Below are 21,506 nucleotides of genomic sequence, written 5' to 3' on the forward strand. Positions count from 1 at the left end.
TGTAACTTATCATGTCGGACAGGTTTTAAAATTAGTACCTTCTGCCCGACCTGAAAGCTACGGTCCCTGGCTCCCCGATCATACCATGTACGCTGGCGGGTCTGGGCCTCCTGAAGGTTTTCCCGTACCGTCTTGGTCAACGCTTCTAGGCGGTCCCGAAAGGCCAACACATATGGTAGGATGGGAGTGCCATCTGTGCTCCGGTCTCCCTCCCAATGCTCTCTAATAAGATCCAATGGGCCTCGGACCCTCCTTCCAAACAATAATTCAAACGGGGAGAACCCTGTGGATTCCTGCGGCACCTCCCGGTATGCAAATAGGAGGTGCGGCAGGAATCGTTCCCAGTCCTTGTGGGTCTCTGCGAAGGTTCGGAGCATCTGCTTCAAGGTACCATTGAATCGTTCGCAGAGCCCGTTCGTCTGGGGGTGGTAAGGGGCGCTGATAATAGGCTTAATGCCACAGATCCTCCAGAGGTGTTGGGTGAATTCTGCGGTAAACTGGGTACCCTGATCCGAGATAATCTCCCTGGGTAATCCCATCCGGGAGAATATCCGCATGAGGGCATCCGCGACCGTCTCAGCGTGGATGTTGGTCAGAGCCACTGCCTCTGGATACCTGGTGGCATAATCTACGACCGTTAAAATATACCGTTTTCCTGACGGGCTAACTTTATTGAGGGGGCCTATCAGATCCACCGCTATTCGGCTAAAAGGTTCCTCTATTATGGGTAAGGGGTGAAGTTTAGCCTTCCTGCGATCCCCCCTTTTTCCCACTCTCTGGCAGGTATCGCAAGTCGTGCAATATCTGCGTACTTCCTGGCTAATCCCTGGCCAGAAGAAACTCTGGGTTAGTCTGTACCTGGTGCGACTAACCCCTAGATGTCCGGATAGCGGAATATCATGCGCTATCCGGAGTAATTCAGCCCGGTACCGCTGTGGTACCACTAATTGTCTCCTCGCTATCGGGTCTAACCCCGTAATCTGTTTGGTTGTTTCCCTGTATAAAAGTTGTTTATCCCAGATAAACTTCTCTCCCTCCGCCCCGGGGGAACCCGTGCCAACCTTGTCCCTATACACCTGAAGCGTGGGGTCTGTTGCGACTTCAGCTACAAATTCATTAGGTGGAGCCCAGGGGACACATTCTAGAGGGGGGGTAGGGTTGCTTACCTGGACCTCCGGCAGTGTGTTGTGGTCCTGGGTGCGGGCCTGTTGTCGGGTGACTACAGGGTTGACCTCTCCTGTGGTGGGTGACTGGGGCTCAAAAGCAGAAGTGAGCCTCCCCAGATCGTTCCCCAATAAAACCTCCGCCGGTAAATGTGGCATCAACCCCACCTCCACTTCCCCTGCCCCCGCTCCCCAATGTAAATGTACCCTTGCTGTAGGTAGCCGGTACACTGCTCCCCCAGCTACCCGGACGGCAACAGTTTTGTTCAGTTTTGCCTGATCTGAAATCAGGTGGCTCTGTACCAAAGTGATGGTGGCTCCCGAATCTCGTAATCCCCGGACTGCTGTACCATTCAGATATACCGTCTGTCGATGGTGCCGTAGATTATCCACATTGGCCTGGACCGGATCTGCCTCGTGCAGTACCTCCCATTGTTCCACAGTAGTAATGGGGACTGCGGAACCATATGGGGTGGTGACTAGGTCCTGGTAGTGGTGGGCTGCGGCCGCCCTGGGTGGAGGTGGGCCTGGACGAATCCTGGTGGAACGGTCCCGTAGCTGTGGGCATTCCCTTTTATAATGTCCCCACTTCTGGCAGTGATGACAGGGGCCAGCGGTGGGTTGTCGGAACCGGGGCTGTGCAGCGGGTGGTGGAGGTGGTGGTAGCGGTCTCGGTGGAGCTGGGGTGTAGTTGTTTCCCCCAAATGTTTTAAAGGTTGCTTTTGGAGCTGCAGGTTTTTGTGACCTGCGTGCATCCAGGTAGTCATCCGCTTTCCTAGCCGCCTCGGTAAGGGAAGTAGGGTTTCTGTCCCTTACCCATTCCTGGACCTCATTGGTTACTCCCTCATAGAACTGCTCCATCAGCAACATTTGTATTACATCCTCCATAGAACGTGCCTTGCTAGCTTGCACCCACCCGAGCGCTGCCCCCTGTAATCGGCATGCCCACTCTGCGTGCGAGTCCTTCTCTGTTTTCTTTAGATCCCGGAACCTCCGCCGGTATGCCTCGGGTGTTATAGCATACCTGGCGAGTATAATTTCTTTCACTTTACTGTAATTCCTTATTTCGTCATTAGGTACAGTCCGATATGCCTCTGCTGCCCTCCCGGTTAACCTTCCGGCCAAAATAGGTACCCAGTCCTCTGCGTTAATTTTATGCAGTGCACACAGTCTTTCAAAGTCTTGCAGGAAAGCGTCTATATCTTCCTCTGCCTCCACATATGTTTTAAAAGCCTGGTATGGTATTTTAGGCTTACCTTCCTGTGGCACATTAATTGCAGAGCTTTGTTCTGGTGCCTGTGTCCTTAGGATGAATTCTTGTACCTCGGCCATTGTCCTGGTAACAATTTCTGTTGGGGGGTTTTCCCCATAAAAGGATAGCCTGAACTGAACCTGCCTCTGGAATTCCGATCCTTGTGGTGTTCCTCCCGGCTCCCTCTGTGCCGGAACTGAATCGCCCTCCATTCTGTACTCTGCCATGAGTTCTGTAACAAGTACTGCTTTCTTCTTATTGCTGGCTTGTATACCCCTTGCCTCTAGGAGGTCCTTTAGCGTGGAGCGTTTTAGCGCAGAAAAATCAATCTCCATCCGTACTCCATTTACGCTTGTTCCTCTGTGAGTTTGGATCCCAGCGCTGCCAACCAATGTAGCGGAGAGCCGATCTTGCACAGCTATTCTCCACTAGAGATTCCAGTGAGGCTCAGGAACAAGGTGATGTTAAGTCCACAGGCAAGGTTTCCAGCAGGTAAAGTAATACAGCAGTATCCCCATCGCAATCCCAATAACTGGACGACACACAGTTTCAGGAGTAGTCTGACAAGCTTTATTCCACAGTTCCTTATAAAGCCCTCTCCCATGCAAGGGAGGAGGTTCTATCACTTAAGACATTATCCAATCTCTAAGTAGTAACCTCCCACAGATCTCCTCCCCTCCTCTAGCATCATAATCCCCTTATTGTGTACACAGTTTTCCCCGAGTTTTGGATGTACCCTAAATACTTGGGGTACATCCACAAATCCAACATCCCCAGATAGCTCTATTCTGGGGGACCAACATACTTAAAAATTAGCCCATTCGGATGAATGGTTCGTGAGATATGGGGTTCCAAAGATTTGACCGACCGCATGGGTAAAGTATCCGAAAACAGTTCCATGCATTTTGGCCCTGCGGTCGGTCACAAACAAGGGAATGAAAACAGGCGAATTGCCTGTGTTATAGAGCCTGGAGAGGGTTTGAATGAATTCCCTTGTTTACGGGGCTCTTTCTACCGAACGGCGGGTCATTCGGTAGTTTCCATACGAATTTCTGGAAGTATGGAGGTCTCAGCGGTGTTTGCCTAGTCAAGTGTCCGATTTTAGTTCCAGACACTCGACGGCAAAACACCGCTGTTCGGTAGTTTAAGATGGCCGCCGCCACGTGTTTGTTTCCCGAATGGCGGCCACCCAGAGGACAAAGACCACACTGCACTGATTGCCAATTACCTGTTTGCAACATTGTTGCAAACGGTAATTGGAGGCACACTCATTCCTGGGTGGTCTGGTTGTTCGGTAGTTTCATTCCCTTGTTTTATTTGAATGATTCTACCGAACAACTAGAGGAATACAATTCTTTACATACATTTAACTGTCATTATACCCGGATACCATGCTTTCTATACATGTACATACACATTAAACCAGCCATATGACCAAATACACTTATTCTCATACATGTCGTGGGACAGCCCGGTACCAATCCGCTACAGGTGTGGGAATCAAGGTTGTGACCTCCAGAATGGAGTTATCAGGACTATTGTGCCCATGCAGTGTCGCAGGAATGCCAGAGTCCGAACAATTAGATTTAATGGAGAGAAGGCATACGACCGGTTTGTGGACCAATCCTGAAGGAAAGCATCCGTTGTCATTTCTTCCGGGTCTGGATTCCAACTGAAGAACTAAGGTAGTTGAGTGTTCAGTCCGGGTGCAAAGAGGTCCATGTGTAGGGGTCCCCAGAGGTGGGCAATCTACCTGAGTATAGACGGTTGACGTCCCCAATCTCCCATCTCCCTCAGGTAATGGGAGTTCTAGTCCACCGTGTAATTCTTTAGACCTGGGATGTGCTCCAGAGTCACGGATATGTTGTGTTGTAGACAATATTGCCAGAAGTCTCGGGCCAATACCGCTAAGACTCGTGATTTGGTTCCACCAAGATGATTGATGTAGCGGATGGCGGAAACGTTGTCTAGTTTGAGGATGATCGAACATGAGATGTTCTTGGCATTGAGACTGCTAATGGCAAACGAGGCTGCCAGCAGTTCCAGGCAATTTATATGCAGAAAAGATTAGTCTGTGGACCATCTGCCTCCAGTGGATATGGGACCGCAATGCGCGACCCAGCCATGTAAGCTTGCATCCGATTCTATCCCGAGATCTGGGGTGGATCTGAATATCACTCTCCCGTTCCATGCTTCCATGTGGACCAGCCACCAGGTCAATTCTTCCCTGGATTCGTTGTCTAGCAAAATGTGTGTTTCGTACGAGTAGCCCCTTCTTGAGTATGATGCTTTTAGTTTCTGCAAAGCCCGGTAGTGTAATGGACCTGGGAAAATTGCCTAGAAGGAGACGGCCAATAGGCCGATGACCCTCACTATTTGTCACAGGGATATGTTTGGGCAGTTCGTTAACCTTTTTATCTCCTTCTTGATTTTTGATATTTTTTCTGCTGGGAGGCATAGGACCTACTGGATGGTTGGAGAACTGACTTTTCCCAGTTCACCAGGAACCCTAGGTTCTGAAGGAGATGGATGGTCCATGTTAGATGGACAGTCAGTTGTTCCCTCATTTGTGAAAGTATGAGGATATCGTCTAAGTAGATGATTAGTCGTACTCTGTGTATTCTCAGGAAGGTCAGTACATGTTTCAGGAAGCACCAGGGGGCTGAGGACATGCCAAAGAGGAGGCATGTGAAGCGCAATTTCCTTGTTTCTCATCTGGATTGTAGCAGGTCCCTGGGATCCTCTGCCACGGGGATTGTCAGGTAAGCAGTTTGACCATCCAATCCGCCGGTAGTAGTAGGTCTCTGAGGCAGTGAATGCCTTCCATCTTGAAATGCCGGTATTAGATAAAGGCATTCAGTGGTCGCAAATTTATGACCAGTCGGACGCTCCACGCCCTTTCTTGGGACTAGGAAGAGGCTGCTCACAAACCCTGGCGTATCCCAAGGAATTTCCTCTACAGCGCTCTTTGCCTTCAATTCCCTGATCTCCGTGGAGATTAGGTTCATGATGCTCTTTGGACATCATGAACACCCGAGGCGGGGTGTCCTGTATGGACAAAGCGCTTAATTCTAAATGATACCACTGGATTGTGTGTAAGACCCATGTGTTGGACGTAATCATAGTCCAGGCCTGGTAAAAAAGAGCCAATCTTCCCCACACATTTATATGGGAAAAAGGTGGATAAATAATACTCACCATAAGGATGTTTTCCCGAGGTCGTTCCCCGACAGTCGTGGGCATTCCAAGGTCATCCTCTGGTAGGGGAGAAAGGGGTATATGTGCATTCTTGCACTGGTTTGTGTTGATTGAAGGAGCCTCTGCCCAGTCTGGTAAAGCCCCGGGGGTTGCGGCCGGATTCCAGACCCACCAAAAACCTTTTGGTGAAACACTTTTTTAATGGAGGTCTGTGCTTAATCCAGCGCTGTAAAGGTTTTAACATAAGAGCCAAAGTCCTTGACAAAGGACTCGTCAAATAATAGGCCTTTAGCAGCCGCTCCTGGCTCATTGGTTGCCATGCTAGCCAATTTAGGCTCTATTTTGAGCAGGATAGATTTCCTGCGTTCGGTGGACATGGCCGAGTTGGCGTTGCCAACCATACACACCAGGTGTTTTAGTCATCTAAACGCTACATCATAATCTAGTTGGGTTTCTCCCAACTGTGCTGTTACCAGCAGTTCGTAGAGTTTTGTAATAGAGCCTAGCGTGTCTAGGAACTTGTCCTGGCAATTCTGCAAGGAATAGTCTAGGGCCTTCTTCGGCTTCCAGCCTGTCTTTGATAAGAATTGTATGATCTGCGAATCGACTTTGGGAGTCTTGACCACCATGTCTGGGATAATGGACCGAGGGCATTCGGCCCTTAGTTTATTACGGCCCTCCTGGGAGAGGGATTTGCGGACTCTTATTGCGCAATATGCTCTGATGGTTCCCACTCTGCGGAACGAGGATGGCGAAGGTCATCCGGGTTGAACACCTGGGTAGTCTTAGCGTTCCGGAGGTCATCCACATCAATATGGACCATTCAGAACAAAGCGGGGACCAACTCTGTCCCTATGAGGTTCTCGTTTTGGAAGTCTCGTCCTCATAAAAGTCTGAGAATGCCTCATCCGAGCCCTCCTCCTCACTATTGTCCGAGTTGGACATGATCTCTTGGGCTCTCGCCCTTTTCCAATTTCTGTCTGCTTTTGCCTGGCCACTGGCTCTATTGCGTGGTTATTGCTTGCCATCCTGGACAGCCTGAGGCATGTCAATCAACCCAGGGGTTTCCTCGATGTGTGGAAGGGGAGTAGAGTGTTTACGTTTGCTCTGGGCCTTGTTGCCCAGCAAGGGTAAACTGCATGTAGCAGTGTTTTGTGGAGGGGCCTGTGTGGCAGGGTGCCCTTGCATCAATGCCTGAGTTACGTGTAATCATGGAGGAGATGAGCCCCATGGCCGAAGTTAAGGCCTTGTTAATGGAGTTCATCATAGTCACATCTAGCAGGCTTTGGAATTCTCATCATATTGGCGTCATCCATGGGGTCAGGGGTGGAGTCCCCATGACATTCAGAGGGTGGCCAGTTGGCCCATCACCAGTAGATTGCATATTACTATGTCGCAGTCACCGAATCACCACCATGGGTGTAAAATAATGTATATGCTAATAAATATATATATCCAGTCCATAGAGGTTACTAGGGGAAGTATAAACAACTGAGATTGGAAAAAATATATAGCAATGAAGTAGAAAGATAGAAGGAAAGAAAAAAGGTGGTAAGGATTGCTTAATCCAGTCACCCAGCTAATGAGCTAGGAGGAGATAACCCTAAAGCAATAGCTACACAGTGCACTAAAATGATACCAAGGTACAGGGAGTGTGCCAGATTCATAGGAGCCGTGTTCCGCTATTCCGCCAGGCCGCACTGAGGACACACTAAAAATGGCTGCTGTCACTGGTGGGCAACGTTGGATCTAAGAAAATGACCGTCACCAACAGTGCATGTGCGGCGGTAATAGTGGGCAGTGTGCTTGCGCGCAAAAATGCTTGCAAAAATGCGCATGAGCGTCAGTCAGCACAGTGATAGCTTTTGCGGTGAAGGATGTGGGTGGGTTGCTGACTGCGGTATCCTGCGGGCGGAGAGGGAACAGAAACGGCTGGGGATCTCTTGGTGCCTTCCCTCCGCTGGCAAGAGGACGCCGAGAGGGAGGCAGGAGAGGGGTCCCCCGTGGGGAAGGAGAGTGACGGGTTAGTCACAGTACAGTAAGACACTCACAGGGGCACACTCCAGAGAAGGTAGAAAAACCATACAGCCATAAGCAGAAAGGATCAATAATCATAAAAGGGGAATAATACAAATAAAGCAAAACAGTGTCTTGTGTCAAATACAGCAAAGTAGAGAGAAACAAAAATACTTAGCTGGTCTGAGGGAGCAATGAAGAATGAGGAAGAGTCTTATATACTAGTTGCTGAGTGCTGATTGGTTGCACCGTTACTATGCAATGTTATGTTTGTTTTTCTCTTTTGTATACATCTCTTTCTTCGCTGCTGAGGGAAATTAAAGGAAAGAGAAAGCTTAATAGGAGTCTCCGTGGCTTTAATAAAATGAAAGTGGCATATGCGGAGACTATAGTGTCATTCCATCACATGTATTAAGGAAAAGACACGTGTTGAGAGGAAACCTGTTTAAGTATAACCGGAATATCAGTGATTATGCAGCTGACGCAATCATAGAAAAACAATTAGAGAAACGTCTGTATCAAGAAAAAATTTCTAGTGTGTTGACTCTGGTCTCCCAGAGAGAGGAACATTGAATAGAGTAGAAAGAGAAACCATTAGCATGAGAGAAGATGGAGAAAAAGGAGGAAAGTGTATATTAATACCACAATTTTGTTTGGCATGATTAGTTTCCAGATTTCACCCCAGAATACACATACATTCCACATTTTGCACTTTTGATGTCTGACAGAATGGAAAATTAACACCCTAGAAAAAAGCAGTCCCATGTAGAATGTGTGTATGTATATATGTTTGTGTTTGTATGCGTGCTTATAAATGCCTATGTATGTGTGGGGTGTACATAATTATTTTTTGTTCAGAAGTGTGCAGTTCTAGGAACAGCTAAGACACTGCACAGAACCCTCAGACTTCCAGGCCTCTGGAAGAGGCCCTGAAAATAAGGGATACATACACCACACAGGAGGGGTGACAAAATATTTTTTTTTTATAATTCTGTATACACCGCTTTTGCCAAATTTGCAATACAATTTTGGTCTTAATATATCTTAAAATAAATTTTAAAAAAAATAGCCTAGCAATATCACATAAAACAAATTAAGGGAGTTTTCATCTCTTCTGTGCTGCTAATATCATCAACGCTTTTTGCTTTTATTTTTGCTATTTTTTTATAGTATATGGAATTCAAAGGATGAGTTATTCTAGAACAACATTCTTTGAAAGCTAGAAAGGATAGCACAAATATACAGTTCTGACAGTGTTGAAGAGCTCTGAAAATAATCTTGAAATTTGGCTTGTAGGTTTTCAATGTACCATCTTGAAAAAATAATTGCTTTCCAAATACTATGGATTGGGTCAGTCAATAATAATTCTCAATCATCATTGGTGAATGCAATTGAAGCATTCTATTAGATGATTGCAGGGGTTATCATTGAACATCCAGTAGGCAACAAAGTTGGTAAATATCTTGGAAACCAGTTATTCCCAGAGCTAATTATAGCACACTGCAGTCAAAGATGATCCCTCCATTCAGATCAATTGATGAGATAAATAACATTCCAATGCTCGTGGAGATTTAAGCAATGGGAATACTCTGCGATGCTTGTATTAAATGAATGTATTTGTCTATAGTTTTCGTTATTATGTACTGAAGTATGATGACTCATACACTCATGTTATTTCTCTTACTACTATTTAAATAGCTTCAGCATATTCCATGACACTCTACAGTGGGGCTCTAAAAACAGCAAGTATGATAAAGGATATATCTACAGAGAGAGAGAGAGAGGACTTGGCAAAGAAATCATTTGCTTTATTTGATTAAAAAAAATCTGATTCAGTACATGGTTCAGTACATGATGCATTAGTACAATTTACAGTTTTATTTGAGGGACTGTTGTTAAATCAATAGATGCTATGAGCAATGAACATGTAAATAGATCAGAAAGAAAATGAGAGGAGAATTATACAAAATTGGTGTTCATAATTAGACATTTAGAATAGACATTTAGTGAGCTCAATAGTTTAACCTTCATGACATTTAATGTAGAGAAATGCAAAGATATGCACATTGGGGTAAAGAATGTGCAAGCAACTTACACCCTAAACGGTAGTGAATTAGGGATAGCCACACACGAGAAGGATTTGGGAATTGGTATAGACAACAAATTAGGCAGCAATATGCAATGTCAATCTGCAGTTGCTAAGGCCAGTAATATTTTGGCATGTATAAATAGGGGCATACATTTTTATGATGAAAATATAATTTTGCCTCTTTAAAAATTGCTGGTAAGTCTCTTTAGTGTGGAAAAAACATGGCCTCAGAAGGGATATGATAACATTATAAAAATATATTCGGGGCCAATACAAACTATTATCTGGAAATCTATTCATTAACAGGGTTATACATAGGACAAATGGTCACACATTTAGGCTGGAAGAATAGCTGTTTGATCCAAGAAGATATCTGACCATTTTGGAGTCGAGAAGGAATTTGTTTCCTAATTGTTGCAAAATTGGAAGCACTTCAGACTGATTTTTTTGCCTTCTTTGGGACCAACAGCAAAAACATAGGTGAGAAAAGCTGAACTTGATGGACACAAGTCTCTTTTCAGCTATGTAACTATTTAATTACTATGCAATTGCTATGCAAGTAGAATACTGAAAGTGAACCTTTAATTATAATCAAAAGTATAATCAAAAGTAAATAACCCCCAACTACAACATACATTAAAGAGAGTAATTAAGAAGAATGAAGAGAAACATGAAAGACCACATTATTAAAATGAGAAAATGGATCAAAGTTGCTATTTTAATAATGCTCAAAGAAAACCTATTACAGCATTGAAGGACCTACTACAGGACATATATGAATATTAAAGCAATCATTTATAATGCTATGTTCGATTTGTTGACTAGTGTGTTATGTGGACATGTGGATGCATTGTAGAGTAATTTATATTATTAAAATGTTATTTGATTTGTCTTTTTAATATTTTAAGGGAGATCCAGGAATCCCTGGTGATCAAGGTCCACAAGGAGAAAGAGGTAAACCTGGCACTCCAGGAGAGAAAGGAGACATGGGATCTGTTGGACCACACGGGCCACCTGGAGACCCAGGAATACCAGGAAATGATGGACTCCCTGGACTCCCAGGTCCTCCAGGAACACCAGTTACATGGGTAAAATTTTACATGAGAGATTATTTGTATAAGTGCATGCATGTAACATAGTAAGGTTAGTCACTAAACTGTGAATTTTCAAGTTATATATCATGTAAATAATTAGCTAATGTGAAATAAAGCAGAGTAAAAGCAGTTTTGGTCAGCTTTTCTGACCCTAAATGTTAAATTCCCTGGACAATTCCGTAAATGTTTCCAACAGTTCACAGTTGAATGATTAATCATGACAGTGATCTAGGCTGAATATATGAACATAGAATGTCACATTTAAACGTATAACAAATGTATATACATATATATACACATTCAAAATATGCTGTCAAAACGGGACAGATACATTTTTAAAGGAAACCTAAATATAGATTTAAATATATATATATATATATATATATATATATATAGATATAATGTTAATGTTTTTATAACTGTATATTTACATTTCCCCAAAAAATGCATCTGCCCTCTTTTAAGAGCATATTTTGAATAGCCAGGACAAAAATATTTCGCAGTGAATTCTATGTTTTACATGAAATCTCTTTTTCGTAAATCTTAATGGGTCACTTCTACTTTATTTAATCCTGTTAAATATTCACATATTCATTTAAAAGGAGGTAAAAGGACTGCAAAATACACTAAACTAATAAAACATGTAGTTAAACCAGAGTCTTTATCTACAATACAACATATCTAGTATCTACATGCAGATGGGCAGCCACATGCAATTCAGGCAGTAGAAATGGTTATATTGATTCAAATGCAATCAGAATCACACAGTAAACCACACATAATATTTTTCTCCAAGTGATCAAATATATACAGTTGTAATAAAAATGATTCAACCCCTTATTGAAAATCTGGTTTATTGTTAGAATTTACAGACTTTCAGCTGTTTGCAATGAACAATAGACATGTGCGTTCGTTTTCCTATGAATACGATTTCGTACGAAAATTCAGGGTTTTTTTTCGTACTCATTTACTAAAACATAAACGAAAGTCCTACAAGCTAAATATAAACGAAACGAAAGGGTAAATGCGGAATGCATTACCTTTTTATTTTGTTTCATTCGTTTAATAGACTCTGTGCTGCAGAGGATTTAACCTCCACAGCACAGAGAAATAACAGTGCGCATGAGCAAAAAAAAAGGAGGGAGCCGGCAGTGCTACCTGCTCCCTCCTTGAAATAAATATTAATTCCACCCTCCACCCTCCCATCCCTGCATTAAAACCTATGGGGGTCACTATGACCCCCATATTAATAAAAGGGAGGTTTGTGACACTCAACAAACCCCTAGACATTTCAGGTATTTTAAGGCTGTAAGTTGCATTTTCAGTGAATTTAGGGAAACCACTTGAAGCATTTGTTGTGTTGAGCTATTTAAATTGCTTTTGTTTGGTTTGTTCATTGCAAACAGCAGAAAGGCTGTACATTTTGACAATACATCTGATTTTAATTAGGGGTTGATTAAGTTTTATTAGAACTGTACACTGCACGATAGTTTATAAAGTTATTTATATTTTAGTGACACTTAACGCACTAGCTTTAGGAAAAATATAAAGACTGATACCACACTCCAATGTTAGATGCTCAAAAACATTTATTAATTCATTTTATTCACTAGAAGAAGAAATCACTTATATATAAGAGGTATCTACCACATCTCTCCATCCCATAAAGGTGAGGTAGATACCTCTTATATAGAAGTGATTTCTTCTTCTGGTGAATAATATGAATTTAAAAAAATATTTTCAGCATCTAACATTGGAGTGCGGTATCAGTCTTTATATTTTTGCTGTAATCATTTGAGGTTCATTATAGGTGGAGAACCTTGATACTCGCACCATAACAAAGTGTGAGTGCCAACATGTATTTATGTTTTGTTACATTAGCTTTAGAAAGCTAGTTTGTCTATTATAATTGATGTGCAGCCTCAAGCAGTACAATTTGTTGTGCTTTTTTTCTCTTTTATTTTTTATTTTTAATAGAAACATAGAAATATAGAATGTGATGGCAGATAAGAACCATTCGGCCCATCTAGTCTGCCCAATTTTCTAAATACTCGAACTAGACCCTAGCCTTATCTTATAGTTAGGATAGCCTTATGCCTATCCCACGCATGCTTAAACTCCTTTACTGCGTTAACCTCTACCACTTCAGCTGGAAGGCTATTCCATGTATCCAGTACCCTCTCAGTAAAGTAATACTTCCTGATATTATTTTTAAACCTTTGCCCCTCTAATTTAAGACTATGTCCTCGTGTTGTTGTTTTTCTTCTTTTAAATATAGTTTCCTCCTTTACTGTGTTGATTCCCTTTATGTATTTAAATGTTTCTATCATATCCCCCCTGTTTCGTCTTTCCTCCAAGCTATACATGTTCCTTTAACCTTTCCTTGTAAGTTTATCCTGCAATCCATGAACCAGTTTAGTAGCCCTTCTGTGAACTCTCTCTAAGGTATCAATATCCTTCTGAAGATACGGTCTCCAGTACTGCATACAGTACTCCAAGTGAGGTCTCACCAGTGTTCTGTACAATGGCATGAGCACTTCACTCTTTCTACTACTAATACCTCTCCCTACACAACCGAGCATTCTGCTAGCATTTCCTGCTGCTCTATTACATTGTCTGCCTACCTTTAAGTCATCAGAAATAATCACCGCTAAATCCCTTTTATCCACATTAAATGTCAGTTGCCACAACTCTGACCATTTTTCTAGTTTACCTAAATCATTTGCCATTTGGCTTATCCCTCCTGGAACATCAACCCTGTTACATATCTTAGTATCATAGGCAAAAAGACATACCTAACCATCAAGACCTTCTGCAATATCACTAATAAAAATATTAAAGAGAATGGGTTCAAGTACAGATCCTTGCGGTACCCCACTGGTGACAAGCCCATGCTTCAAATATACTCCATTGACTACAACCCTCTGTTGCCTTTCACTCAGCCACTGCCTTACCCATTCAACAGTATTGGAATCCAAACTTAAAGATTGCAGTTTATTGATAAGCCTTCTATGTGCAACAGTGTCAAAAGCCTTACTGAAATCTAGGTAAGCAATGTCTACTGCACCACCCTGATCTATTATTTTAGTTACCCAATCAAAAAAGTCAATAAGATTAGTTTGGCATGATCTCCCTGAAGTAAACTCATGTTGTCTCTGATCTTGAAATCCATGTGATTTTAGATGTTCAACAATCCTATCCTTTAACATGGTTTCCATTACTTTCCCCACTACTGAAGTAAGGCTTACTGGCCTATAGTTGCCCGACTCCTCCCTTTTACCTTTCTTGTGAATGGGCACAACATTCGCTAACTTCCAATCTTCTGGGACTACTCCTGTTAACAATGATTGGTTAAATAAATCTGTTAATGGTTTTGCTAATACGCCACTGAGCTCTTTTAATAACTGGGTGTATTCCATCAGATCCTATTGACTTATTTGTCTTTACTTTTGACAGTTGAAATAGAACCTCTTCCTCCTTTTTCCTAACTGAGGCCCCTTTCCTTCATTTAATCTGTAAATACTGAACAAAAATATTAATTGAGGCAGTCATCTAGACCTTAATCTTCTTTTACATACATTCCTTCTTTTGTTTTTAATCCAACTAATCCTTGTTTTATTTTCCTTTTCTCATTTATGTATCTAAAAAATGTGTTGTCCCCTTTTTTTACTGACTGTGCTATTTTCTCTTCTGTGTGTAATTTGGAAGCTCTTATGACTTGCTTAGCCTCTTTCTGCCTAATCTTATAGAGGATTCTGTCTTCCTCACTCTGTGTTTTTTTATAATTACTAAAGGCTAATTTTTTTGTTTTTTACTATTTTGGACACATCTGCGGAGTACCACAGTGGTTTCTTGAATTTTTTGCTTTTACTGACAAGCCTAATGCAATTTTCTGTTGCCTTCAGCAGTGCAACGTTTAAATAATCCAATTTCTCTTGGACTCCATTTAAATTGCTCCAGTCTGATAATGACTCCTTTACACATATTCTAATTTTAGTCTGTTTTTCTAAAGTCTTAAACTTTAGTTTGTGTGTAGTGTGACTCAGTCACTGTTCTTATATTAAACTACACTGACTGATGATCACTGGATCCTAAACTCTCACCTACAGAAATATCTGATACCAAATCTCCATTTGTTAACACTAAGTCTAGTATGGTCTCTTTACGAGTTGGCTCCTCAACAACTTGTTTTAGAGACAATCCCAGTAGGGAGTTTAGAATATGTGTGCTCCTGGCACAAGCCACAAGCTATTTCCTCAACTAGTGTATTATCAAACTCTTCTATCTGGGGGGGCTATAAATCACACCAACACGAGTTACTCTGTGATTATTACATTCTAACGTAACCCAAATGGACTCTATGTTTGCCTCACTAACTTTTACTAGGCTAGATTTTATGCTATCCTTCACATACAGGGCCACCCCTCCCCCTTTCTTGCCTTCCCTCTTCTATATAAAGAGCACCCTGGTATTGCTATGTCCAGTCATTTTTCTCATTATACCATGTCTCACCTATTTCCATTTTTGTTTGACTCCTCCGTGCACTTCCTGCCCACTTTTCCCCTATTTACTATTTCCTTGCACCCTGTATTCTTAAAGGATCACTATAGGGTAAGGAACACAAACATGTATTCCTGACCCTATAGTGTTATCACCACCATCTAGCCCCCCTGGGCCCCTCATGCCTCCATTAATATAGCAAAATCTTACTGTATTCAAGCCTAAAGCTGTAACTCTGCATGCTGTTTGCCTCAGAAAAAACAAGCAGTCGGCTGACATCATCAGAAGTGGTAGCCTGATCCAATCACAATGCTTCCCCATAGGATTGGCTGAGACTGACAAGGAGGCATATCAGGGACAGAGACAGCATGATTCAAACACAGCCCTGGCCAATCAGCATCTCCCCATAGAGATGAATTGAATCAATGAATCTCTATGTGGAGAGTTCAGTGTCTGCATGCAGAGGGCAGAGACACTGAATGAATGGATGCATTTTAGGCAGCCATGACCCAGGAAGGATCTCTAACAGCTATCTGAGGAGTGACCAGTGAAGTTATCACTAGGGTGTAATGTAAATACTGCATTTTCTCTGAAAAGACAGTGTTTACAGCAAAAAGCCTGAAGGTAATGATTCTACTCACCAGAACAAATTCAATAAGCTGTAGTTGTTCTGGCGACTATAGTGTCCCTTTAATATGGCCACCTTCTACTCTTCGTAAATTTACCTTACCTTTTCCTTCATTTTTCTCATTGGTCTTGTGTTTCACTTGTGGCTGCTTACCCATCCTAGGCTCTTCCTTTTCTAACAATCTTGTAGATCATCATCCCCAGTCCATGTGCCTTTTATTTAACTCTACTAGCTACTAAAAGGAGCTTTCATTGTATTGATTCTGGTAAAACAGTTTGACTACTATATCAGGATTAGGTTTCTACAGAATTGATAGGGAAGAACAGAAGTCATTACCACCATGGTAAAAGAGAAAGAGGGACAGAGGGGCAAAGCACCTAAAAGGCAACAACATGTCTGCTAACATAGAAATGCATAAGGAATGAAAAAGTAGGCTAAATTTAAAAAGCAAGTCAAGCAGTAAGTATCATTCTCTGTATTCTTAAGGATAATGTTGGTGTGCTTTTCATCATATAAAAGACAGTATATAGCGTGGATGTTTTCAGAAACACAGAACATGGAAATTGTCCTGGAAGTAGACATGGGCAACTACATTTCCCATCTGGCAGATGAATGTCCTTTAGATCAGATCAGTGTTCCCCAAAGCAGTCTGCATTGACCACCAGTTCAGATTTTGTCAGTATCTCCATTGGAATAAAACAGGGAAATACATAAATCCTGGACTGTTGGTGGTCCACGAGGACTGGGTTGGGAAACACTCTTTAGATAATCTTCAAAACTGATTTCCTTACCTTATGTTTTACTCCTGAAAAAAAGCTGTATCAGTAATGGATATATTTTAATTTAGTTTTAGGTAGATCCATTTCAATCTACACAACTGGATATGAATAATCAAAGTGGGGCAAGGGAGATTTGCTAGCTCTTAACGGTACCTTTTCTTCATTAAATATACAGTTTCAACCCAGCTCTAAATAATGGGATAATACCTGGGCTACTACCAGAGACAGGTAAATAGAGAGGTTTAAACTATGTTTTGCAAAATCTTATCTCTACGTTTTTACACCATCAAAATGTATATTTTTTTTTAGTAATAATGTATCTTAGTTTTCTCATTCTGTTACATAATACATTTAAGGGTTAAGCTAAATTCCATTTCAAAATAAAATGTTAAAGTATCAAAAAGGCAGATTAAATGTGCCAAGTGAATTTGGTCTACTGCCAAATCATATGGTGTAGAAGATTTATCAAGTTAAGAGAAATTATACAGTGCACAAAACTCTCGAAATTAATTTATGTAATCAATTTATCAAGCACAGAGATTTCCACATTCCCTTTGGATGGTTTTAATTATGTGAAAATGTCCTGTATTTACCCTAAGGACAGAAAATATAAACGTATGGACACTGAAACTTGAAATCTGCCTTCCACTAGTATATGGGGAATTTTTACAGAAGAGGAAAACTGCCACTGAAGAATAACACACCATAAATATAATGTTCCAAACTGAGCAGTTTCTCATTCTTGTTACCCTTAAAAGGTGAACAAGCTAGGTGTATAGGTAATTGATAGACAAGCATGTATACATAATATAGACTTTTTAAATGTGCAGTGGAGGTAAAAATGATGACCACTAAAGTAAACAAGACTGGTTAATAATAATATAGGTATTAAGATCAGTCAGTATAAAGGCAAAATTAAATTAATTGTCTAAAGAGTTGCAACTTTTATCCCTGATTAACATTATATTTTGAAATGATGCATTATTTATAATTTTAAAAGAGGCTAACCACACTGATTCAGGTAATGTACTCATACATGTAGTTTACTAAGCAAACTGAGCCCCTTTGCACTGATGGTGGTTTTTAATTGTCTGTTTTGTTATATTTATCTTTGTAGTCATTTGCATGTAATAATGGTAGGACTTAAATTTGTCAAGTCCTACTCTACTACCTAGTATTAAACATTACTCGCCAATCCAAGCCTGTAGGGTCCATTTATTAAATACACCTTTGGATATAAGTGTTTCTCATAATATTGTTGAAACAAATGAGTAACCTATAGGCTTACAATATCTTCTTTTAGTGAATTAATCATTTTTATTCTAAATTATATCTGAAAACCTACAAAATAAATATTTCCTACATCAAATATTTGTTTTCCTCTCTTTTTCTCAAGCCACTTTCCCTCAATTTAAGTGCTCACAAATCTGAGAGACAGACAAAACTAGCACTGAAATTAAAATACTCTCTATATCAATGTTCTCGGCTGTAAATTAGTATGTGCGTGTTTTACTTCTTTATGGTATTTCTTTGCACATAGTACATTTCGTTATCTCCCCTGCTTGCCTTTATAACTATAAAGAGATCAATAAGATATAGGATAATTTAAGATCTTGCTTTGGCTATAATTCAGCAATTCAGGAATTCGGGCTGTTTTTAGCTATTGTATTATATCCCTCAGAATAAAAATGTTTTGGTTTTTTTAGAAAACCAATTTGATTGATCTTACTCAAGATTCAGTATAGTGACCCATCCAAGGTTTATAGTAATATTTTATTGCTTTCTTTCACATATCTCTTCTCTTCAGTTTTGTGTGTCCCTACTTAGCCTTTGTCTCTCAATTACCTTTTGTACTTTCCTTCCCATGTCCCCTTATCCTTAAACTCCTTCTGAAAGGGAGTTATTATTGTGTTCAATAAATATCCGGCAAGGACAATATAAAAAACTTGGCATGCAGTAAGTCCCATGCATTTGTACACTTTCTTACATTTTTTACTTTGTGTTTGCTCTTTTGGTATGCATTCCTAAATAAATAATATTGTTAACATTCTACACCATGCATTAGATGCATTTGAATCTAAGCATATTTTTTCAAGGTAAAACTAAATAATCCTAATGAAAGCATTTTGTTCACTGGCAATGTAAAAAAAAATGATATTTTGGCACTCTTAATTAATCATTGCATGGCAGAGTGGACAGTAGCTGAGCTTATGAGTGTCGCTGCCAGCAATCAGCATAAGTCCAAATCAGTGTCATATACTGTTAGTTTTTTTTCTGTACAAGTCTGTTTCCTGATGTTTTGTGAGAAAAAAAAATATCAAAGTAGAGTGAAAACACATTAGTCTGTGAGTTTGTGTGTGTTTTACTTGAATATTATTTTGCTACCATTGTCTGTGCTATGGTAACATTTTTTTTTTTTATATGTGGGATTGTAGTAGCAATTTAATAACCCCTAGAGGCAGTATTTATATAAATTACAACTTGAAAGTGCAAGCACACTATTTAAAATGGTGGCTTCACAAAAGAAAGTAATATTTGTAGTAACATGGTTTGCTTAAAGTAGAGAATGTGTATTTGAAATCAAACCGAAGTGTTTTTCTTTCATACTAAGAGAGCATTTCTTTAGAGGTTTAACCTCTTAACGATGTTAGGGCGTGCTATGCCATCCTACAAAAGGAGGGTTTTAGTGCATTAGGGTGTCAGGGCACTCCAGAATGACTGGATACTGGCTCTCTGCGGTGATCCCGATCGGTGGGACTTCCTCTTTCAACCATGCCTGATTGCATCACTTCCTGCAGGGAGAAAGCAGACGTCCCAAATTATAATTAGTAAAATCAAATAAATATGAAAACAATGTATGTATATATATATCATAGGCGTGCGCAGCCTGTTGCATTAGGGTGTGCACCCTAAAGCACAAACACACGCCGCGTGTATATGTATTTTTATATACACATACACACACATATATATACATACATGCATACACACAAATACAAATATACATAGGGGCAGTGTGTGTGATTGTAAGCAGTGCAGCGTGTAAGGGGTGCAGTGTGTGTGATTGCGAGGGGTACAGTGTGTGTGTGTAATTGTGAAAGGTACAGTGTGTTGTAATTGTGAAGGGTGCAGTGTGTGTAATTGTAAGGGGTACAGTGTGTGTAATTGTAAGGGGTACAGTGTGTGTAATTGTGAGGGGTACAGTGTGTATGATTGTGAGGGGTGCACTGTGTGGGCGACAGGGGTTAGGTGGTTGGAAGGGCAGTAGCAGGGGGTAGGGGGTGAAGGGGCAGTGACAGGGGGTAGGGGGGTGGAGGGGCAGCGACAGGGGGTAAGGGGGGTAGACGGACAGCTAGTAGGGGGGGTCGAGGGGCAGTGACAGGAGGTAGCAGGGGTAGATGGATAGTGACAGGGGTTGGGGTAGAGGGACAGTGTAAGGGGTTAGGGGTAGTGACAGGGGTTAGGGGGTAGGGGGGCAGTAACAGGGGGTGTGGGTGAGTGGAGGGGCAGTGACAGGGGGTAAGGGGGTAGTAACAGGTGTTGGGGTAGAGGGGCAGTGAAAGGGGTTGGGGGTACTGACAGGGGTAAGGGGGGTAGAGGGGCAGTAACAGGGGGTGTGGGTGAGTGGAAGGGCAGTGGCAGGGGGTAGTGACAGGGGTTAAGGGGGTAGGGGGGTAGTGACAGGGGTTAGGGGGGTAGAGGGGCAGTAACAGGGGGAGTGGAGGGGCAGTGACAGGGGGTAGGGGGGTAGTGACATGGGTTAGGGGGGTTGAGGGGCAGTGACAGGGGTTAGGGGGGTAGAGGGGCAGTAACAGGGGGTGTGGGAGAGTGGAGGGGTAGTGACAGGGGTTGGGGGTAGAGGGGCAGTGGCAGGGGGTAGAGGGGAAGGGGGTAGGGGCAGTGACAGGGGGTTGGATGGGGGGCAGTGAGTGACAGGGGGTAGAAGGGGGTGGGGTGGAGGGCAGTGGTTAGAAGGGGGTGAGTGAATGGGGTGGGGGGGCAGTGAGTAGATGGGGGTGGGGGAGCAGTGAGTGACAGGGGGTAGAAGGGGGGTTTATAAATACCTGCCCTGGTGGTCCAGTGGGCGCCCTCTCTCTTCAGTCTGCAGCTCCGCTGGGAGTGAGCTGCAGACCACATGGTGAGTCTCGCGATCTCCAGTCAGAGCGTTGCCGCGGCAACGCTCTTACAGGCTGGAGATCGCGAGACACCTCAGTCTGCAGCTCACTCCCAGCGGAACTGCAGACTGAGGCCGGATCTCTGTCAGGGCAGACTGACAGGAGGGGCCTCGCACCCGGCGGCATTGTGGGCACGCCACCGGGCCCCCTCCTGTGTCAGTTCGAGGACCCGACATGTCAGTCTGCCCAGAGGCAGTGCAGCACGGAGGTGTGATTAGCGTGTGCCCAGGCACACCCGGCACACCCCGTGCGCACGCCTATGATATATATACACAATGAGAATTCTATTTTTTTATATAAATAACAAAAATCTGCACACCAGTCAAGCCATAAGACCTTCTTTTCCCACAGAAATCACAAGTTTGCAGAGGATTCTGGGTGGGCATTTGCAAATTAGTTAAACAAAGAATCACATTTTTGCCTCATTCCATTTTAAACATGGATTCCTTTGAGTCTGTGTTTGCTGTATACAACAGCTTTGAAATGCAGCTTAGGAAAAGATGCACTGTTGTACTCGTGAGATATTGTTGCACACAAGTATGAGTGGTTTTGTGTGAAAAATTGAACAAATAAATATGAACACTAACTTTGGCCAGGGTTTGTGACTTAGTG

The 21,506-nt window shown here is 42.2% G+C and overlaps 1 protein-coding gene across 1 annotated transcript in view; it reads left to right on the forward strand.

Annotated features, from left to right (window-relative positions):
- The window catches only part of LOC134586240 (collagen alpha-1(XIX) chain-like), a 209,227-nt gene that overhangs the window by 145,311 nt on the left and 42,410 nt on the right, over positions 1–21,506 (forward strand). The window contains exon 27 of the mRNA XM_063441733.1: positions 10,627–10,806. Within this exon, the coding sequence (XP_063297803.1) occupies positions 10,627–10,806 (180 nt within the window). The remainder of the gene's footprint in view (positions 1–10,626; positions 10,807–21,506) is intronic.

The sequence above is a fragment of the Pelobates fuscus genome, chromosome 2 (assembly GCF_036172605.1).
Source record: "Pelobates fuscus isolate aPelFus1 chromosome 2, aPelFus1.pri, whole genome shotgun sequence".
Taxonomy (NCBI): domain Eukaryota; kingdom Metazoa; phylum Chordata; class Amphibia; order Anura; family Pelobatidae; genus Pelobates; species Pelobates fuscus.